Source organism: Caloenas nicobarica, chromosome 19 (genome assembly GCF_036013445.1).
Source record: "Caloenas nicobarica isolate bCalNic1 chromosome 19, bCalNic1.hap1, whole genome shotgun sequence".
Lineage (NCBI taxonomy): Eukaryota > Metazoa > Chordata > Aves > Columbiformes > Columbidae > Caloenas > Caloenas nicobarica.
In genome coordinates, this window is record NC_088263.1 from 9975064 (window position 1) to 9992931 (window position 17868).

Here is a 17868-nt window from a genome sequence, read left to right on the forward strand (position 1 = left end):
CAGACTGGCCGGGGCTGGGCAGCCCTTCCATGTGAACTGCTTTGGGGGTTTCACAACGCGCTCCATGACCAGCGCAGTGAACAGCGTGTTTGTCGAGCTCCTGTTTGCCTGTTCCGCGCTGGTTTGCAGCCGGTGCATCGGAGTGAATTCCCTCTGTCGAGAAGCTGCCCGCTCCATGCAGAAATCAAGTGTGGTCCAAAACTCAGCTTGTTGACAGACTCGTAGGGAATGAGAGGTGGAATTCCTAGGCCCTACTTTTATTTCTTTTGCTTCCTTTTTGGTGTGTGATATTTGACAAACTCTCCTTGTTCGCACTTCTAAAATATATGATGATACATTCTTAAAATGAGGACGTTACTTATCAGAAGCCAAATAACTGACTTTCCTGCTTAACATTGGGCACTTTCTTTTGGTTTTTTTTTTTTTTTTTTAACCTGAGTAAAAAAGAGGAAGTTTGAATGTTTTAAGCACATTAAAAAGCTGAACAAGTATCTGTAAAAGCATCTATGCTCCGTTGGATTAAAGACACTGTAGTATAAAAGATATTGTTATGCTTAATACTTATTCATCATGAGGAGATTATCTTGAGGGAGGGGGGAGCTCCATTAGTTCTTTGGGCAAGGACTAAGGGATCGGGACGTACAGCGTTTTCTGTCCCAGCCTTCGCACGTGACCTTGTGTAAGTCACTTGGGGCTTCGCTTCTCCACTCAGGAAACGGGCCCAGTAGTTATTGTGCTGCAGTGGGTACAACAGCGTGTGCATTTCGTTAGATCACGAGTACTGCGGGCAAGGAATCATCTCAGTTGGTGCTGTATGCAGATCTCAAAACAATGTGACATTGATCCAGCTTCGCCTCTCTGGGCACCACCGTAGTAAATACATAATAAACATAATGACAGTAAAAAATAGTAATAGTCTGTAGGTAGGGAACACTAATGCTAAAAGAATTCATGTCCTGATTTAACTTCTGTAAGACCTCCTGAACACTTGTTTAATATTAAATTATTCAGATGCACATTCTCTCTTGTCTTTTTTATATGGCGCTGCTTTTTCTACTCATTAATATCATTAAATATCTATATTATGTATAATGACTACTTTCCATTTACATTTGGATTTCATCACCATCCAGACAGCAAGAGCATTCCATAGTGTCTTGGTAGCTATGACACTATTCAATGGATGGAGAGCAATGAATTCTATGCTTAAATTGAATGTAGATGTTTATTTCTTATTTTAATCCCAGATCCGTGTAGCACTTTTTTGCAAGGTTATCAAAAAGCTGCTACATTCCACCTGAGATTATGCCCTTATTCCTTTTGCCTCAGCTTGTGAAAGGAATATAATAATTCTTCAGAGGTACTGTAGTTACATGGGACAGAGAAATCTGGATTTTTCTCAACTTGTCAGGGATCTGACTGCAGTTCATTGACCTAATGCAAATCAGAAATTAAGCTGATATCCACCGCTCCTCTCTCTACTGGCCAAGGCAAAACCTCTTGTTGTTTGTTTTAACCTCTGAAAGTCTCTGTTCAGTTTTTGTGAAAAAAAAATATGGGAAACTGAAATGAAATTACTAAAGCTGCTCCCTTCCGGAGGGCAGTCTAAATTCAGATGCCGTTAATTATGTGTGTGGGCAAATCAGTGTATCCTCAGGCCTGTACAGGTCGGGGCCGGGCTGGGCCCCATGACCGAGGACTGAAACTTTGAGAATAAGGAGGTGAAACTCCTTGCCATAAAATCAGAGGTAAGAGGAATGATCGTTTCCTTCTAAAGCCATTTGGGAAGGCAAGAGGTTTAATGGTAGGGGCTGCCTTGGGAACCTGCGTTCTGAAGTACGGTCTGTATTTTCCGGACACAAAGTGATAAAAAAGGGATGAAGCAGCCGCCCCCTCCTCGGATGTCACCGCAAACAAGCCTGTGGTTGTGTCGCTCTCCATCCCAGAGCTTATTTCGGTGCTAATTTAAAATGTATTCACGTGCTGTTAGTTTAGGTAAAGGAGTGAAATAAATCCAGTTTTAAGAAGGTTTTATGGCAGGATAACGGAGGCGGGTGGCAGGGACACCAGGTCAGCTGTGGGTGCTCTCATTTTCCTCTGAAGCTCAACGGCGTATCAAACCGGGTATTTTACTGAGATGTTACAGTTTGGTGGATACTTAATTTCATGGGCCAGGTTTGTGTTTGGTGTTGGGGAGGAGAAGTTAACACCCCCAAAATTTCTGCTATGTTGGGCTCCATTTGCTCCTTGTCTGGAGAGATTCAGCAGGGCCTGAACTGAACTCATCCCTCTGCTTTTTGGAGGGAACAGCCCGACCGTGACGTGTTATTTTAGAGACAGACATTTTAATGTTGTCAGCATTCCTCCAAAGCAGTTCATATATCTAACGTTTGCAAGTGATAGGTTTTGCTATATACAAAAGAGCGTTTGTATCAGGATGTGGCTTTCAAAAAGGGAAAAAAAAAAAAAAAAAAGAAAAAGTGAAAAAAAAGAGCAGCCCTGGATTAATTGGAAGAGTCCAGACCAGTCACATTCCCTCCCAGATGGGTCATTCATTTTGTTGCCTGCTGCTCTGTAGCATCTGAACTTAAAGCCTTCAAAAACGTGGTTGAAGTGAGAGAGACAGAGGCAAGCTGGCGAAACTTGAACACAACTCCTGGCCGTTTATGCCTTTATAGCAAGGCTGCTTTCTCTTGTCGTGATGCTTTATAGTCCCTCGTTAACTTCTCCTGTTTTATGATCACTTAGATGAATGTTTCTGAAGGTCAATTAAAAATAAAGATCCCTAACCGTGGAGCAGTTGCATACGGACACGTGTCCCCACCGACCCCACCTGCTCCGGGGGTTCCGAGATCGGCGGCCGCCCCATCCCGGGAGGTTTGAGGATCGATCACCTGGCTCCAATTAAGCAAAACCAACAGACGTGAACCTTCCCCTTTTAGATTGTCTGGATTTTTGGTGAGCTTTTTAGATGGGTTTGTTTCAACTTTGCTTTCCGTCAGTGCCTGTTTTTGCTGTTGGGATTGACAAAAGACAAATAAATTGGATAGGCTGTTTCGTGGACATCTCTAGCGATAAAAGCATAAATGTAAAAGATTCTGTTAAGAGCTACGAGCTCAGTTATTAAGACACAAAAATGCAGAGACCTGAATATTTGGCTTCTTGTCTATAGCAAATCTTTAACTGAACCTCAGTATTTTCCAATTTTCCCGTCACTGTCTTCTGGATGTTCTCAGCTCTGTGAATTGAATCAGCTGCACAGGCTGAGTCCCTGCTCATCTGCAGAATGGTTAGAGTTGTTCCTGTATTTCTTTCTTCTTTTTTTTTTTTTTTTAATCTACCCAAATATGGGGAAAAAAAAGCCGTATAACAAGAAGAGGGCAGATGTGCAGTAACTGAAGCTTTTCCTTTTTGCCGGGATCTCTGTGGAGGTGGGTGAGGAATGTCCCTGTGCACCCCCCTCCCCAGAGCCTCCTGTCCAGCTGGGATCTGCCTCCTTGACCTGAACTTGTCATTGGCCTCTTGACGGGCTCATTCCTGCGAATTCCTGCCGTCTGGCCTCAAAACCAGGCATGGACTCGCTGCACAGCCAGACTCGTGTTTTCCTCCTGGAAGGGCCTTTCTCAGCTGAGAAACGTAATGGGTTCACCACTCGTGTAAATAAGAAAATACAGATTTTGTAGAATTCTGATGTTTTTCATGACTGCACAAGTTTATGAAATCTTAACATTAAGTCGGATGGTTGGTGGTAGGGAAGGGGCCCCAATGTCCTCTCCACGACAGAAGTGTGAGAGTTTCTGCCTCTTGTTATTGAAGGTACAGCACTAGAATCCGGGGAAGCTTTCAAGCTTCTGAAGAAGCTCCTGCTAAACTGGGAAACATCCTCAGCCAAGCCTGTCTAGTCCTGCAGCTTCGCAGGGCACCTCAAAGGTACATTTGCACATGTCTGGGAAAAATGACAAAACTAGGACACAAGACAGCAAGGTATCATGCAAACGTCATTTTGCAGTTCATCCCGCTCTGATGAGGTTTTTCAGTTATCCGCCAGCTTGCAAAAAGAAGAGGCAGCACGTTAAGTTCTTGGTTTTCTGAAATGTTGCCTATCGCTCTTTTCATAGTGTTTTTTATGCTGGCAGGGGAAGGAGCTTAGATGAAGGATTCTGGACAATTAACTTTTGGGCTTTTTAAACTGTAAATGTGGAGTGAAATTTTTTAGCATCTGGTTAGTCTATTTTTTTCTTATTTTCTTCTGTTTTTCTCCATGGCTTAAAGTGTTAATTCTGCCCATTGAAATGCAATTTTATTGAGCAATATGAGCCGGGGGCGGAATCTTCACTGCCATCAGAACCCAAATGGTAAATAGGCTCTTTCTCTAATTTGTGGGATGTGCTATAACTCAGTTTGAATGTTGAAAGGAAATGGGCCTCCAGGGGAGTCTGGAGCTCTGTTCATTCAACTTCTAATTAAAGTTTTCCCCTCTCAAGTTTCACTTTATTTTCCGGGGCTTTTGCTCCGTGATGATTATTAACATGTGTCCCATGGCCAGGAAATCATTACACCCTTCCCCAGCCCCGTTTGTGGAGGTACCTCCCGCCGCAGCCCCAGCAGCTCCACGTCGGGATGCTCGGGCCCGGGGCAGTACCAGCGCGGGCCCCGCGACTCCCCCGCCGGCTCCATGCGCAAGCGGGTGATTTTTTCCGGCACAGTTTGATCAGATGTTGCTGTCCGGCCAAGGAGATCCAGTCCAGGATTTCTTCCAGCCTATTCTTCACGTTTCAAGAGCCCAGGCCAACTCCGGCTTCCTATTCCGACTCCAGCAGGCTTATCTTTTTGGGGGCAGGAATTGTTAGTACAGTTTATCTTGCTTGCTGCAAGTCCTCCCTCAGCTGGGACATGTACTCTGGTGCCGCGCTCTTTTTTTTTTTTTTTTTCCCCTCTCTCTTCTTTCATGTTTTCTTCTTGTTGTTTTTCTTTTTAAATGTGTAAAGTGAAGAGTTCCTCTTCCCCCCCCTCCCTTTCCTCTCCAAAGAACCAGCCTCCAGTGAATGAAATGCTGGAGCTGTTGCTACTTTGCCAGAGGGGAGAGTGAACCTGTGCCTGCATGTGTGCATGTGTAAAATAGATACCAAAATGTCAGTGAACAGCAGGAAAAGTTCTGGGAGACCGTCTTACTACTATCGACTGCTCCGGAGGTCACGACTTCAGAGACAGCGAAGCAGATCCCGGAGCCGGAACAGGCCGCTTAGTAGGGGTAATTGCAACAACCCTTCTCTTTAATTGACAGCGCAAACACATGCGTGCTGTTGCTTACAGGTGGCTTCATTACTGGAGATGAGAATGACCAGTGCGACTGTCTGTAAGTGTACCCGCTCCCCGTGCCGGTGTCGAGCTGTGCGGAAGGTCAGTGGTTGTGTGGGGAGGGAGAAGCGCTTGATCCTGAGCGCTGAGCCGGGTCAGGCTTGGGGGCTGCTCCTACAGTGGCTTCAACACCTCGTGGAACTGTAACCCGCTCTTTGCACTTATCCACGGTTCAGTTTTTTCACTTCGTATAATTAAGCTAACTTTTTTTTTAAACTAACTGAGGTGTTTCGAGGCCTAATTGATGATTATAGAGATTTCAAAATCCTTGACTAAGAGATGACATCTATATGCAAAGATGTGTTGCTAGAACGTCTGGTTCTTCCTGAGCTGAGTGTCACCAGGGGGCTTGAACTGACAAAGCTGAGTGCGGCTTAGGGGCAGCATTTTCAAAAGAGCCTCAAGATTGTGCTCCCGAGGCACTGCAGAAACCTGTGGGACTTGTATTCCCGAATCACTTTGTGCTTTTAAAAATCCTGCTCTAAAAGGGCCTATTTGTCCTCATCAGCAGGAGTTAGGTCCGCAGAGCAATGCTTCTTTAGGGCATGCTCACTCATGCAGCCCGTGTGTTCTACTTGAGGCAGCTACTGACCCAGTTGCATTTTTAAAATCAGCTGTTCTGTCTTTCTCTTCTAGTGTGAAATAAATGTTTATTGATGTTTAGGCCTATCATTAAAGCGGTCAAAGAAGTGGGAGACTTTGAGTCACTTTCCTGTTGAACTGTTTTTTCAGAAAGGAAGGGAGAGGGTCGTGTTTGGCTTCCAGTGTGACAATCCAGTCAGCTTTATCATGTCTTGAGCTTAATCAAAGCCATTAGTTGAAAATATTTTTTTTTTGTTATAGTTTGAATAAAAAGCCATAATAAAAAGCACAACTGCAACACTGCACCAGGTGTCTGTGCAAATCCAGGCTTGTACTTGTCTCACTGGAGTTAATTCTGATATATGAAGCAGGTTTTAAAGTAGACTCTGGAACTACAAGATTTAGCTTAGTGCAATGTCCTCTTCCTTCTTTTCCTGGCATACAGTACTTTTTTCAGGATTTTGAATCATCACTGAGAAAACAATAGGAAGCTAAATCAGTGCCTGAGCTTTTCCTTTAAGCAAACAGTGTTTTTCTTTCCATTATTTTTTATTGTTTTGTCTGTCAGGAAACAGTGTTTGTAAACTCACAAGCATGTAACAGTTCCCTTTCCCCCTTTATTTGTATACTGCTCAAAACCAAAATATTTTACTGTCATTTCAGTTACTGTGACAAACAAAATGTGTTAGCTTCCTTTAGGTAACCCAGTATGAACTTAATGGTGTAATTTGTCATAAACACTAGGATTATGCAGGCAGATCTGATGGAAATGGAAATCAGCCCTAATGTTTGTAAGAAATTGGATTTGAACCAACAGAAATCTTCTTGCTGTTGATCTCTCCCTGAGCGTTTTGTGGCTGTCACACTTTGTCTCTGGGAGGATCAGAATACTCAGCACTAGTTGAGCTCCTCTTATCTGTAGATCTTAAGGGGATTCGCACATCTGGATAAGAATTTTCTGTTTATTTTCACTATGTTTTCGTAGGAGATGCAGCCAGCAGGTTGTGCAGTGTGGTGTCGCCCAGCAAGGTCACGGGTTGGTGACAGGACTTGGTCCCCAGCCTGGAGTCCTGCCCTGGCGGCCGGGCCGAGGGAGGAGCTGCTGGAATGCAGCAAAACAAACCTGTTCCTTGGCACTTTGGATCCCACTGGAAGGTTAATGAACAGCAGTGTGGGAGCTACGGCGAATGCAGAAATCGGAATGAGGTTCTAGATTTTTTTTGGATTTGATGTGATGTTAATTCCCAAACCCTACAATTCGGGACAAAGGACAGTGCTGAGGGTCCCCTTCTTAAATGTGACCTGTGATGTAATTTGCTATCTGTAGCTGAGATACTCAAAGATCGGATATCCTTAGTGGGAGGTTGCCGTAAATTCATGAGTATTGGAGTTATTTCACAGGAACTGGTAATGGTCTGGTTTGCCACATGTATTTCCCATACACCGTCTTGGCAACGTTTTGCCCTCTACAGTCTCTGGCCCCTTTGCTGAGATCCCGCAGAGCCCAGGTGAGCCCGTGGCCCTTGCTGGAGGAGCAGCGAGCGATACCTGGAAGCCAGACTGTTCCAGGCTGTGTCACTTCGGCAGAATTTTGGTATGCTTTTGGACAGGGAACCTGCTGAGGATGAAGCAGTTGTTAGATATCCACCAGGCTGGAGGAGAGCTCTGCTGGCACAGAACCCCCTCTGCCCATCTGGAACCGCTCACTGTTTGTTCTGCATCAATCCGGGATGATAAATCCGGGATGATAAATCCCGGATGCCGGACCTGCCACCGGAGCATCCCAGGGCTGATGTGCTGCCATCTGCTGCCAGCACAGCTCCTCTTCCCAAACCTGCGACACGGTGAGTCAGGGACCTCTTTCAGCCCACTCCAGTTTATATCGGTCTCTTTGAATAAAGAAGAAGTTGCGTTGGGAAGCAGATATTTATATTCTGCCAGTTGCCACCGTCACCGCGCTGTGGGGGCAGTGCCACCTCTGCACGCGTGTCCTGATGAGCGTGGCTGTGCGAGCGCTGCCTGCGGCGACAAGCCGGGCTTGGGTCACAGGCGGTGGCTGCTACAGCTCAGACCTCGTTTGGGAAATGGGTCTGGCTTCCTGAGGTCCGGAGAGAACTGCTCCCTCAGGAAACTCTGCTGGAGCGCTTTTCTGACAGGCAAAGTGAACAGAATTTGCATTTTCTGTGCAAGTATCTAAGGGAAGTAGAGGATTGCTGTCGATTTGGACTCCAGATGGAGACAATCTGATGTAGCGTGCAGAAAAATGTGCAGGGCTTTCAGCTCTTGGCAATGACAGCCGGCTTGTTTGATGGTTCCTGCGATGGTATCCTCTGCTCTAGAGCTCTCTGGTTAGCCCCGGTGTTTTTAGCACATCCATCACGTTTCAGTATGTTTGCCAGTCTGTCCCTTTGAAAGGTCCAGGGCTGGGATAGTTGAAGAACACTAAAACTGAGGGGGAGGGCAAGTGGGACCAAACCAGGAAGGCTCCTGTGACCTCCTATTATTGCTCTTTGAAGGGGGATAAACAAGGCAGGTTTCATCCCACTGTTAATCTTTGTTAGAATGATGATAATGTCAGAAATCTCCAGAGATTCGGGACCCGCTGCAGGTATACATTAGTTAGTTAAAAAAACCCTAACTGCAGCAACCCCGTCTCTTCCTTGGACCATCTGTTCAGCTCAGAGATGTGTGTAACTGTATGAGGAATCATGACAGTAATTATGATTACTACCAGGTGATCCATTAATGGAGTAGAAGGTACTTGGGAGACAGAGAAAGTAGAAGGAAAATTATCGGTAAAAGCAACACCTGCTTCTGCCTGCAGTACTTTGGTCTGTGGCTTTCTTTGCTTCTACTTAATTACGGGTATAATGAAGGAACAGGGGTCAGTGTTCTGAAAATTCCGTTTGCTCCTAGAAACAGCTCACGGGTGCACCATTCCCAGTTCCATATCTGAGACAAACGCAGCTTTGGTTGGCTTCAGGTCTTTCTTCTGTAAAACTCTCTAGGCCGTCACTCATCATCAAAGCTCTAAGAATTTGAGAACATTTTGAGTTCCTGATCTTGAAGGTTTAGTGCTCCTGATACTTCTGCCTCTGTCAGCTCCTTAGACATAAATGTCTTGCTCTAAGTTCTGTTTATCACAAATGCTTTTTAAGGTGTTCTATAAAAAGGATTTTTATTAAACAGACTTTCTTCTTCTTTTCCTTTGATGGCTGCTGTGAAGAGAAAACTGACTGATCTTCAGCAAAGCCCCGTATTTTAGCACAGCAAACACCGCGAGCTTGGGGGCGGAGGTCACACTGTTTTTTTTTTCTCAGCACAGGATATTCAGATACACATCTCTTGAAAACGGCTGGAATTTAGTCTTTTTCTCTCTGATGAAATCAGAACATTTCACTTGATAAATGAGAGATCAGTTTATACCCGAATAACAAGCAGAAATCTGAGTAAAACGTTCCAGTTTTACTGTTGTCCTCTGACTCATATCCTGCAAAATTTGACAAGATGAGTGATTTTGCCTTTTCAGCACATCTTTCTGTACCCGTGGTTGATAACGAGGTGTGGTCAGTAGGAACTCAGGCCTGGAAAGAAAGATGGGTATAATAACGTATTACTGGTCAACCTGGTCTCTGAGGAGAGACCAAGTCCCTGTACTTACAGTTTTTCTAAAAAAATATTGCAGAAACAATTTTTTGCGTGTAAGGGCTGGGAGCAGGCGTGTGAAGAGTCCAGTAATAAACATTAGCGATTAGGGTATTTTTCCAAGGGTGGTGTCTTTGAAATGTCAGGAAAAGGAGACCTTCCTGCTTCACAGTTTTTAATGACCGTTGCTTTGTTTTTCAAGTCTCTTTTGTGGCATTTTCTATTTCACCGCAGAAGTCTTGCAGGTTTTCCATTCAAATTTTAGTAGCGTGGCTGACAGATGCTCATAGAAAAAATATGCAAAATTTTTTAAGCCGTACTTCTGTAAGAAATATTCACTGGCAGCCGGGCTATTTTTGGCACTAGTGCTCCAGCTGGGACTTTGCTGGTTTTGTTCAATGCTTAATTGTCTAATAAAAATCTATACTAAATTTACTAACTAGGGAAGTAGTGCGTGATGGAGGAATTCTTGAATTGTTTTGATACGAAAACAATGGAGCTAGAATTTTAAGTATCCATTTGATAAACATTTAGAGTGAATTTATTGCCTCTGGAGGCAAAGGTTCCACAGACCCTTCGCAGGAGGTTGGTGGCGGCACCTCGAGCTCCTTTTGCCCTTATGGCTCAGGTGATGCCACCCTGAGCTCCGCCACGGCCGTCAGGAGGACATCACAGCTGCAGAAACATCACCGCATAGGGAGTATTTTTCATGACAAATGTGCCAATTCCTACTAGATTAAAAATGCATCAAGTTTTAAAACTTGCCATGAGGAGCCATGGGAAACAGCAGTGAATCTCCAAGGCCCTGCTGGTATTTAGAGCTGGAAACCCACATGTAAACAAGATTTACAAATATGCCATCGCGTCTCGCTGTCATCGGCAGTGGAAGGAACAGCCTCTGTTTCCAAAAACGTAGAGTTCTCATCAACCTTCAGCACGTTTCTAAGAACTGAAATAGTTCATGGACTTGAAAGAAGTCTCAGGTAGATGCATTCTCATTTATCCGGTGAGGTGTCCAGGGATAACTTTCAGGAAATCCCGTGGCTGGTCAATTATCGAGGAATGGCACAAACCCCAGTAGCTCAGTGTTGTTCGGAGACTTTCCTTTTGCCCCAAGGTAAGAAGAGAAGTCGGGAGTTTTGACTCCCATGTTCTTTCTCTAAAATCGTGGCTGTAGTCCCATACCTGAATGTCCCATGGTCCCAGAAGCTGCATCTTTAAGAGGTAACTAAATATGACAACAGTCTTGATAAAATTGTGTCATTGTCAATACTGCTTAAGAGTAACTTTTTACTATTGAAGGAACAGCTCATTTAATGCTGTGACAGAAATTTGGGAATTGCACCAGCAACTCTAAGGCAACTCCAAGATTGACTGGTGTCTCTTTTTGCTCAGAGAATCATTTCAGTTGGAAGAGACCCTCAGGATCATCGAGTCCAACCAACTCATCTTTTGCTTTATCTCTCTTAAGTCCTTTCCTTCTGGTAATAACCTCGCTTTCCCCTAACAGCGTTGCTAAGAGAGGCTGATTACTCTGGGAGAAAGAAGTAGCAGAGTTGCTCCCAAGTAATGCAGAGTGAGGTTTTATCTAAAAGCCACAGGTAATAAATGAGAAAGAGGTTAAAAACCCTGGGCTGAGTCCCAAAAAGAATTGCTTCCAAAAGCGTGCTTAGAGGGGTTTCAGCAGACTTCTCATGATTTCTTATGTATTAGAGTAAGTTTGCCTCCTTACAGCTGTGGCAGTCCAAACAATTTAGACACAGAGCTGCCTTTTAAAGCTTTTAAACCTGTATTTCCCTTGAAGGTCTTCTAGCGTGCAACTAATCCCTTAAGTTATTGCACTGAAGGCACTCTATAATCCTTTAATTTACTCTGCTCTCAATAGCGATGGGAACGAGCTGGGTCACTTTCCATATTTGGCCGTTAGCAGTTTTGCTTTTTTCAGCTATGCACTAGTTAAAGGTGTTTTGCTTTCCTTCTAAACACTGCAGATAATATTTTAAATTTAGATATTAATTGCTTGCATGTTTGTATATATGTATATTTAAAAAGGTACACAAACCCCAGAACTTCCTTACTCATTTCCCTGGTTTATACAGCCGTAGGGTCAGAATTTTAATGTAAGTTCCCTCAGGCCCCTTTGGAAATCAGCTAATATAAAAATTGATGGCTTTTTGAAAGCTGTGAATTCATAACCAATGTAAGACTGGCGAGGGTCAAAAAATGGTGTCAACCACAGGTCATTTCTGGAAGCCCCGTCTCCCCAGGCCTGGAGGAGACAAAGCTGCTGCTGAAACGGCTTTGGTGCTGAAGGCAAAGCCTTACGGTGATGGGTAACGCTGGGCAAGCGGCGTGGGTATTTTTAATAAGCAGAAATACTGCAAAAGGCTGTCTAGAGCAACACGTTCGTTGTCTGAACGTGGAAGGTTCATCCTGCCCGTTGCTTTTTACTTGTGTGAGGGACACGTGTTTCCTGTGGGTCTGTAGAGCTGGGCTGCGCGTCCTGGGCTGCGCCCGCAGGTCCGCGGGTGAATCCCGGCCACTCAGCATCACTTCAGTCCATTTGAAGTTGAGCGTTGAAGCGTTCAGTTCGGGGGAAAAACATGCCCTGCAATTGTATAGACTTTGAGATACATCGACAAGAATAAAGACGGTCAGAGTTTTGCTTCATTAACGTTTACACTGAAAGAGGAATCCTCAGATGCCGAGCACTTAATGTTTCTTTTTGAAGAAACCAATTTATTTGAAGTGCAAGTTTCTTTTGTACATTATGTGCTCACATTTTTGACTTCTCACAGCACTTCTGCATCAGTGCATTTCTTGTAGAGCTGGAAATCAAGCCTGGGCTTGTTCTGAAGTATCCAAATGTGGTAATAGGTGGACTGGTGTAAAATTTGGCATCTGGAGTTAAATTACAGGATGCTTCTTAAGCTTCTTGGTTACTATGGTAACAAGTAATAGTCATCCTTCATGATTAAGCAGTGTCCATGGTAACCAAACGAGCAAGTTTTAAATGAAAGATATTTTCCTTTTACATTTTTAGCACTCAAAGGTTAACAGTTATTACCTTTATAGCCTTAGATGGGAACAGATTTTCATCTGGCTGCCTGTTTAAAGTGAGAACGTTTGATGTTCGTGTACATAACTTTACTTGTAGGACCAGCTGAATTTTGGGTGAATACCAAGATAGAATTGGTGAGAGTGGGGTGTAGTGCAGGAGCCTCCCCAGGGAGCGTGAACGTTGTTCACAACATGTGAACAGCGTTTTCAGACTTGCCTGTCGCTGCTGCTTTTTAGTTTTGTCCTGGAGTTGCTTCGTCAGGAAGGATACAGTATTTTGTCCAGTAGCTACCAAAAATTACTGCTCTGTGGTTAGTTAAAACCTGTCGTTCTTCTCTAAGTGTTTCCCATGAAGCTGTATTCTAAACAGCCAGGCTTAAATCCCAACCTTCTGCTTTCTTGAACAATATTAAAGTTCCTTCAATGTTAAGGCAATCTAGCCTGGATTAATTGGCTCTGGGCATTAAGGCTCTTTCAGGCTGATGTAAGAGCTGCATGTACTGTGTGAATTCCAAATCTTAATGTTTGGTCTATTATGCAGATGGATGTGAACAGAGATATGTATGTGACCCCATTTATCTCTCTAATGAAGTGCCATCAATAGAACATCTGTTTCTTTGCTGCAGAAGATGAAATCTCCGATGAATCATGCTTATAAATTAAGTATTTATTTATTTCATTCGCGTTTTGCCAGTACAGACCTGTTACAGCAGCCACCACGCGTGGCAGGAAAAATGGCCGAGTAATTAAACTGCTCCAAGTTTTCGTTTAGACTGCTACTCCACATACGAAGGAAAGTGTTCTGAACTGGTTTGGAGTTCACCTGCCCAGGTCAGCTGTTGAGAAAACCCCAACCCGAGCGTCAGGACACTCGGCCAACGAAACGAACCTCATTGACAGGAGAGAAACCCATCCAGATGGCAGCCAGGGTTGTCTCGGGTCTCGCTGGGGTTGCCCCTGTGGCTCTGTGGGCCTCCGCACTTTTTACTTCTCCAAGGGTGTCTGTAGGTGACGGTTTCGGTGGGCAGTGGCAGCGATGACACGTCAGGGTTTCTCCCTGGATCGCCGTGAGCAGCAGCCGTGCTGATGAAGTGCTGCAGGAGAGCAGCGCGCTAACGGGGGCGAATCTTTCCAGAAATGTTAAGCATGATGGATGAACCTCATTTAAATCTCCCCAGAGCTGACTTCTTGTTCTCCAGACTCTGTGGTGCTTGTCTTTATCATCGCATAGGAGGGAGCTGATGTTCCACTTCGCTTTATCATGCTTTCCGGTTTAACCAGGGCATCAGCACTTTCCACGATCTGGTCCCCAACCAGGCTAGAATTTCATCTTTTTCTGATGTATTTTTTAAGTCTGTGCTTGCTTTCAATTTTACCCTGGAGAACAGGCTCCTAATGAGATGCCATTAGCAAAGGACAAATTTGTTCTCTAGACATCATACCAAAGAAAGATAAATATCATACATATTTTATCTTGGAGACTGATAAAGAATAAAAATACCAAATATATATAAATGTACACACATCTAATTAAAAACCAGCAGACAGTAGAATGCAGCTTGTAATAAAGGCTGCTCAATTGGCATTATTTGCTGTTTATTTTTAGAAAGGGGTTTAATTTTCTAGATGCCTTCTAGTCTCTCCCTGTCCCGACCCTGTCCCCAGGTCTGGGGACCTGCAGCTCGGTCTTTCTCTTGGACGTGGATCTGTTTCTTCAGGTTTGTAGTACAGAGAATTTAGCGTGTATATTTTCAGACTCCTCGTGCTGAGAATTATCTAGGCTTTCCTTTCCCATTTGTGCTTTTTTTTTCTTTCCTTTTTGCCCTCTGGGAGTATTTTCTTCTTGACAAACATGTCTCATCTGTGTCCTCAGGTAAAGAATCCGTTCCCCGTCAGTCTCTAGGAGGGCAGGATTCGCCCCGGGTGCCTGTCCCTGAGCTCCAGCACCTGCAGCAGGAGCTCAACCAGCCCGAGGCGTTTGCCGACTGGTGCTGCTGGGGATTCTCTTGGCAGCGGTGGAAGGTACGGAGGAGCTCACAGGAACACCGAGAGTCCTCTGAACCGCTGGTGACACTGAACATCAGCTAAACATGCAGATAAACAACAGCAGGGCCACATCCCGCGCCCTGTGTCTGTGTCACAAGCAGATTTTTCCGGGCAGCGCAGATCTTGGTCCTCTTGCCCGGTCAGCGCTGGGGGTTCCTCGGCCAGCGAAGGGGCTTCAGCTCCCTCTAGTGAGGCAGCTGGATTTGTGGATCAGGGCATCGCTGCCTGGACCCGCTGCCGGGGGATCCATGGAGCTCATTCCGGCGCTGACGGGTGAAAGGCCAAACGGAGCTTTCCAGGGGGGGAGAGGCAGAACTGGGCAGCCAAACCCCACAGAAAAGAGAAAAGGGCACTAAGTCCCATTTCTGCTTGCGTGCATCAAAAAGCACCTCAGCGTGCTGCTGGGAAAAGAACTACTGCGTGATGTTAGAGAAAATAGAGAAATAGATACATATCAAGTACACCGAGAAATAGCACAGCTTTTTTTCAGTACTAGATTCGAGAGCTGTTAATAGCACTCGCTCAGGAGCAGTGTGAGGAATATTAAGTCCTACACAGTACACGATATCCGGGAACCTGACACAGAGATGAAATGAGATCCATTAAAGTGCACAGCGCGCTGTGGCAAAGGTCAATGTCACTTCAAATCATTATTTAACAAAGAAAAAGCTTTTCTTCCAGAAGGTCTTAGTCCAACTTTGAGAGAAGATAGTCGTTGTTTTTAGCTGATGGGAAGCAGTGTGGTCGGATGTTTTCTGCGAGTTGTTTTCTGTTTTCCAGGCAGTTCTCATAAGGCTCTTTGGTTCACACAATGTCCGAGCCGCCGTTCCTGGAGCTGTGGAGGTTTGTGTGGCTCCGAGGTGCTTCAGGTGCCTTGTGCTTTCAGTCCCAGACGGTATTCCCCCTGTTAGGCTGAATATTGTGGGGTTTGTAACGCTTAAAGGTAACGGTAAGAAGCTGGATCTGTTTGGTGTAGTCACTGTGCATTAGCTATAGGCATACAAGCAGCCTCTAATGGTTTAATTCTAAATATTTTGTGCCAGAGTGTAGCACAAAAGGCAAGTAATGATCCTAATTTATTTTTTGTTTTGCACGTAAATGGTTAGGTAAGTGATATATTTTTTACAAGCTGTAGTTCTGTAAACAGTATCCTTAATTGTCTGAAAAGGTAGTGGGAGCATGAGAACACGTGAAACTGTTTCTGCTCAGAGCATTACGTGAGTGGGGAATAAATGACTGATTCTGATGGGGAACAGTTGTGGGTGCTGCCAGTGGGATTCCTGGGCTTTCTGGAAGTGTATTTAAGCTACAGGTTCTGAGATGCAAAGAGAAATCATTTTATTCTAACATACAAAGCGGTGGTAATGCAAACTTTCATTAGCCCAGCGAATACCCAATCTGGGTGTTCATTAGCTTTGCTTTTAGATTAGTCTGATTTTTCAGAGGGCAGCATTACCTGCCCAAAACTATTGCTTCTCAGCCATTTTTATTTAGAAGTCAATTGAATTGCCTAATAAAGCTTTGACTTTTAATTACTTTTGTGTGGGGTAATGGTTATAACGTTGCTGTAAGGGATCAGCCGGAATACGCTGAGGGATCAGCTGGGCATTGAGTGATAAGTTCCAATAAATAGTTCTCTGGGTAACAGCACTGGCACTGAGCTTGCAGCTGCATTTCTGGTCCAGCGGGAGGGGTGTTAGCGAGGGAATTCATAACCCAGCAGTGGCTCTTCACTGACCTTTGTCCCCTGGAAATCAGACATTTTTGCATCTCTGCTTCATTCAAATTTATTCCTGACTTGTGAAGGGAGAAGTTGACTCAACTCAGTACTTATTGGTTGCTGTCTTTGTTTATTCCCAGGGTAATATTCCACTTTTAAAAAGTGCCACTATTCCAATAGCAGCTCCTAAATACCCCTTTGGATTCAGAGTAAAGATCCGTCCTTCCTCCTGGACCCATGTGGCCACCTAGAGCTGTCTGAAATGCAGATTTTTCTGCAGCCTCTCTTGAGTATTTGGAATCACACAGACACTACAAATATCTAGTCTCCAGGGATTGTTTTTAATTCATAAATGCTACTATGAGCCACGCTAAATAAATCACTTCTGTCACCGTGTGCCTCCTCCTCCCCTCTGCTGGCTTTGTAGGCAGGAGTTATTAGATAATGCCGAAATTAGAGGAATAGCACCTAAATTCATTAAGCAATAAAATTAATTCACGGAGCGTAATTGCTCGAGCAGGAGACCGGTAATTCCTGTTCCCTCTGGTTTCGCAGAAACTCCACCCCGGGGAGATGGGGCGCCCTGGAGAGGAGCACCCTGCGCGCCCGGGCCGCGCGGGACCGTCCCACCAGCTTCGGGTTCCGACGAGCTCTTAGTTTTCTGTTCCACCCAGACGATCCGGTGAACTTTGGTTGTCCCCTGCAGTCTCCTTTCCCTCGGCGCTGCCCTGGCGTTCCGGTCCGTCCTCTCTCGCTCGCTGCCGCTGATGAAGTCACCAGCTCCGCTCCTCTCCCTCCCGGCTTGCTCGCGGTGCCATGGCATGTGTGTCGCTGACGAGCGCGGCTGCTTTTTGGTGAGTCGAGGGAGACGTTTTCTCATTGCCGACTTCTCTGACGCTCACTCCCATCTGTAGCTCCCTGTCTTGTTTGGAGTTGGAGCAGTTTCATCTCAGGAGATCGACTTGCTTGGTAGTGATCCCTTCCAGCTGCGTCCTGGCTTGTGTTCATACTGTCTCTTCCACGGGCTGATCCCTGGAGTTGCGTGTGAGAGGAGATCAGGAGAGGGGGAAGAGCGTGAAGGGAGATGAACAAACAGGAGTTAGTATTTCATTCCCACTAATGAGAGCGTAATCCCGATGATCTCTTTTCTAGCTGTGATTCACAAGAGCAGGTAATGCAAATGCAAAAACCTCGCACTTGCTAAGTGAAGAGTAAACAGTATTAATATTTGTTTGTGTGTTTGTGACACATAACGACCTGCTCTGTAGCAGCGTCTGCGAAGTTGCAGCCAAGGCGGCGATGCTGAGGGGGTTCAGCAGGAGCGATGGCAGCCCTGGGCGGGTTGCTGCCCTGCTCTGGAACTGTTCTGCAGCATGAAGAACAGGCCTGGAAGAGCGCGGTAAGGACTGATTATTCTGCCAGTTCAAATGCCTTGAATTAGTTAACAAAACAAATGT

At 45.1% G+C, this 17868-nt stretch overlaps 1 protein-coding gene across 1 annotated transcript in view; it reads left to right on the forward strand.

Moving 5' to 3' along the window:
- The first annotated feature begins 4927 nt into the window (after positions 1-4927).
- LOC135996694 (disabled homolog 2-interacting protein-like) overlaps positions 4928-17868 on the forward strand; it is a 37728-nt gene continuing 24787 nt past the window's right edge. Inside the window, exon 1 of the mRNA XM_065648863.1 lies at positions 4928-5251. Coding sequence (XP_065504935.1) covers positions 5110-5251 — 142 coding nt within the window. The 5' untranslated portion in view covers positions 4928-5109. The remainder of the gene's footprint in view (positions 5252-17868) is intronic.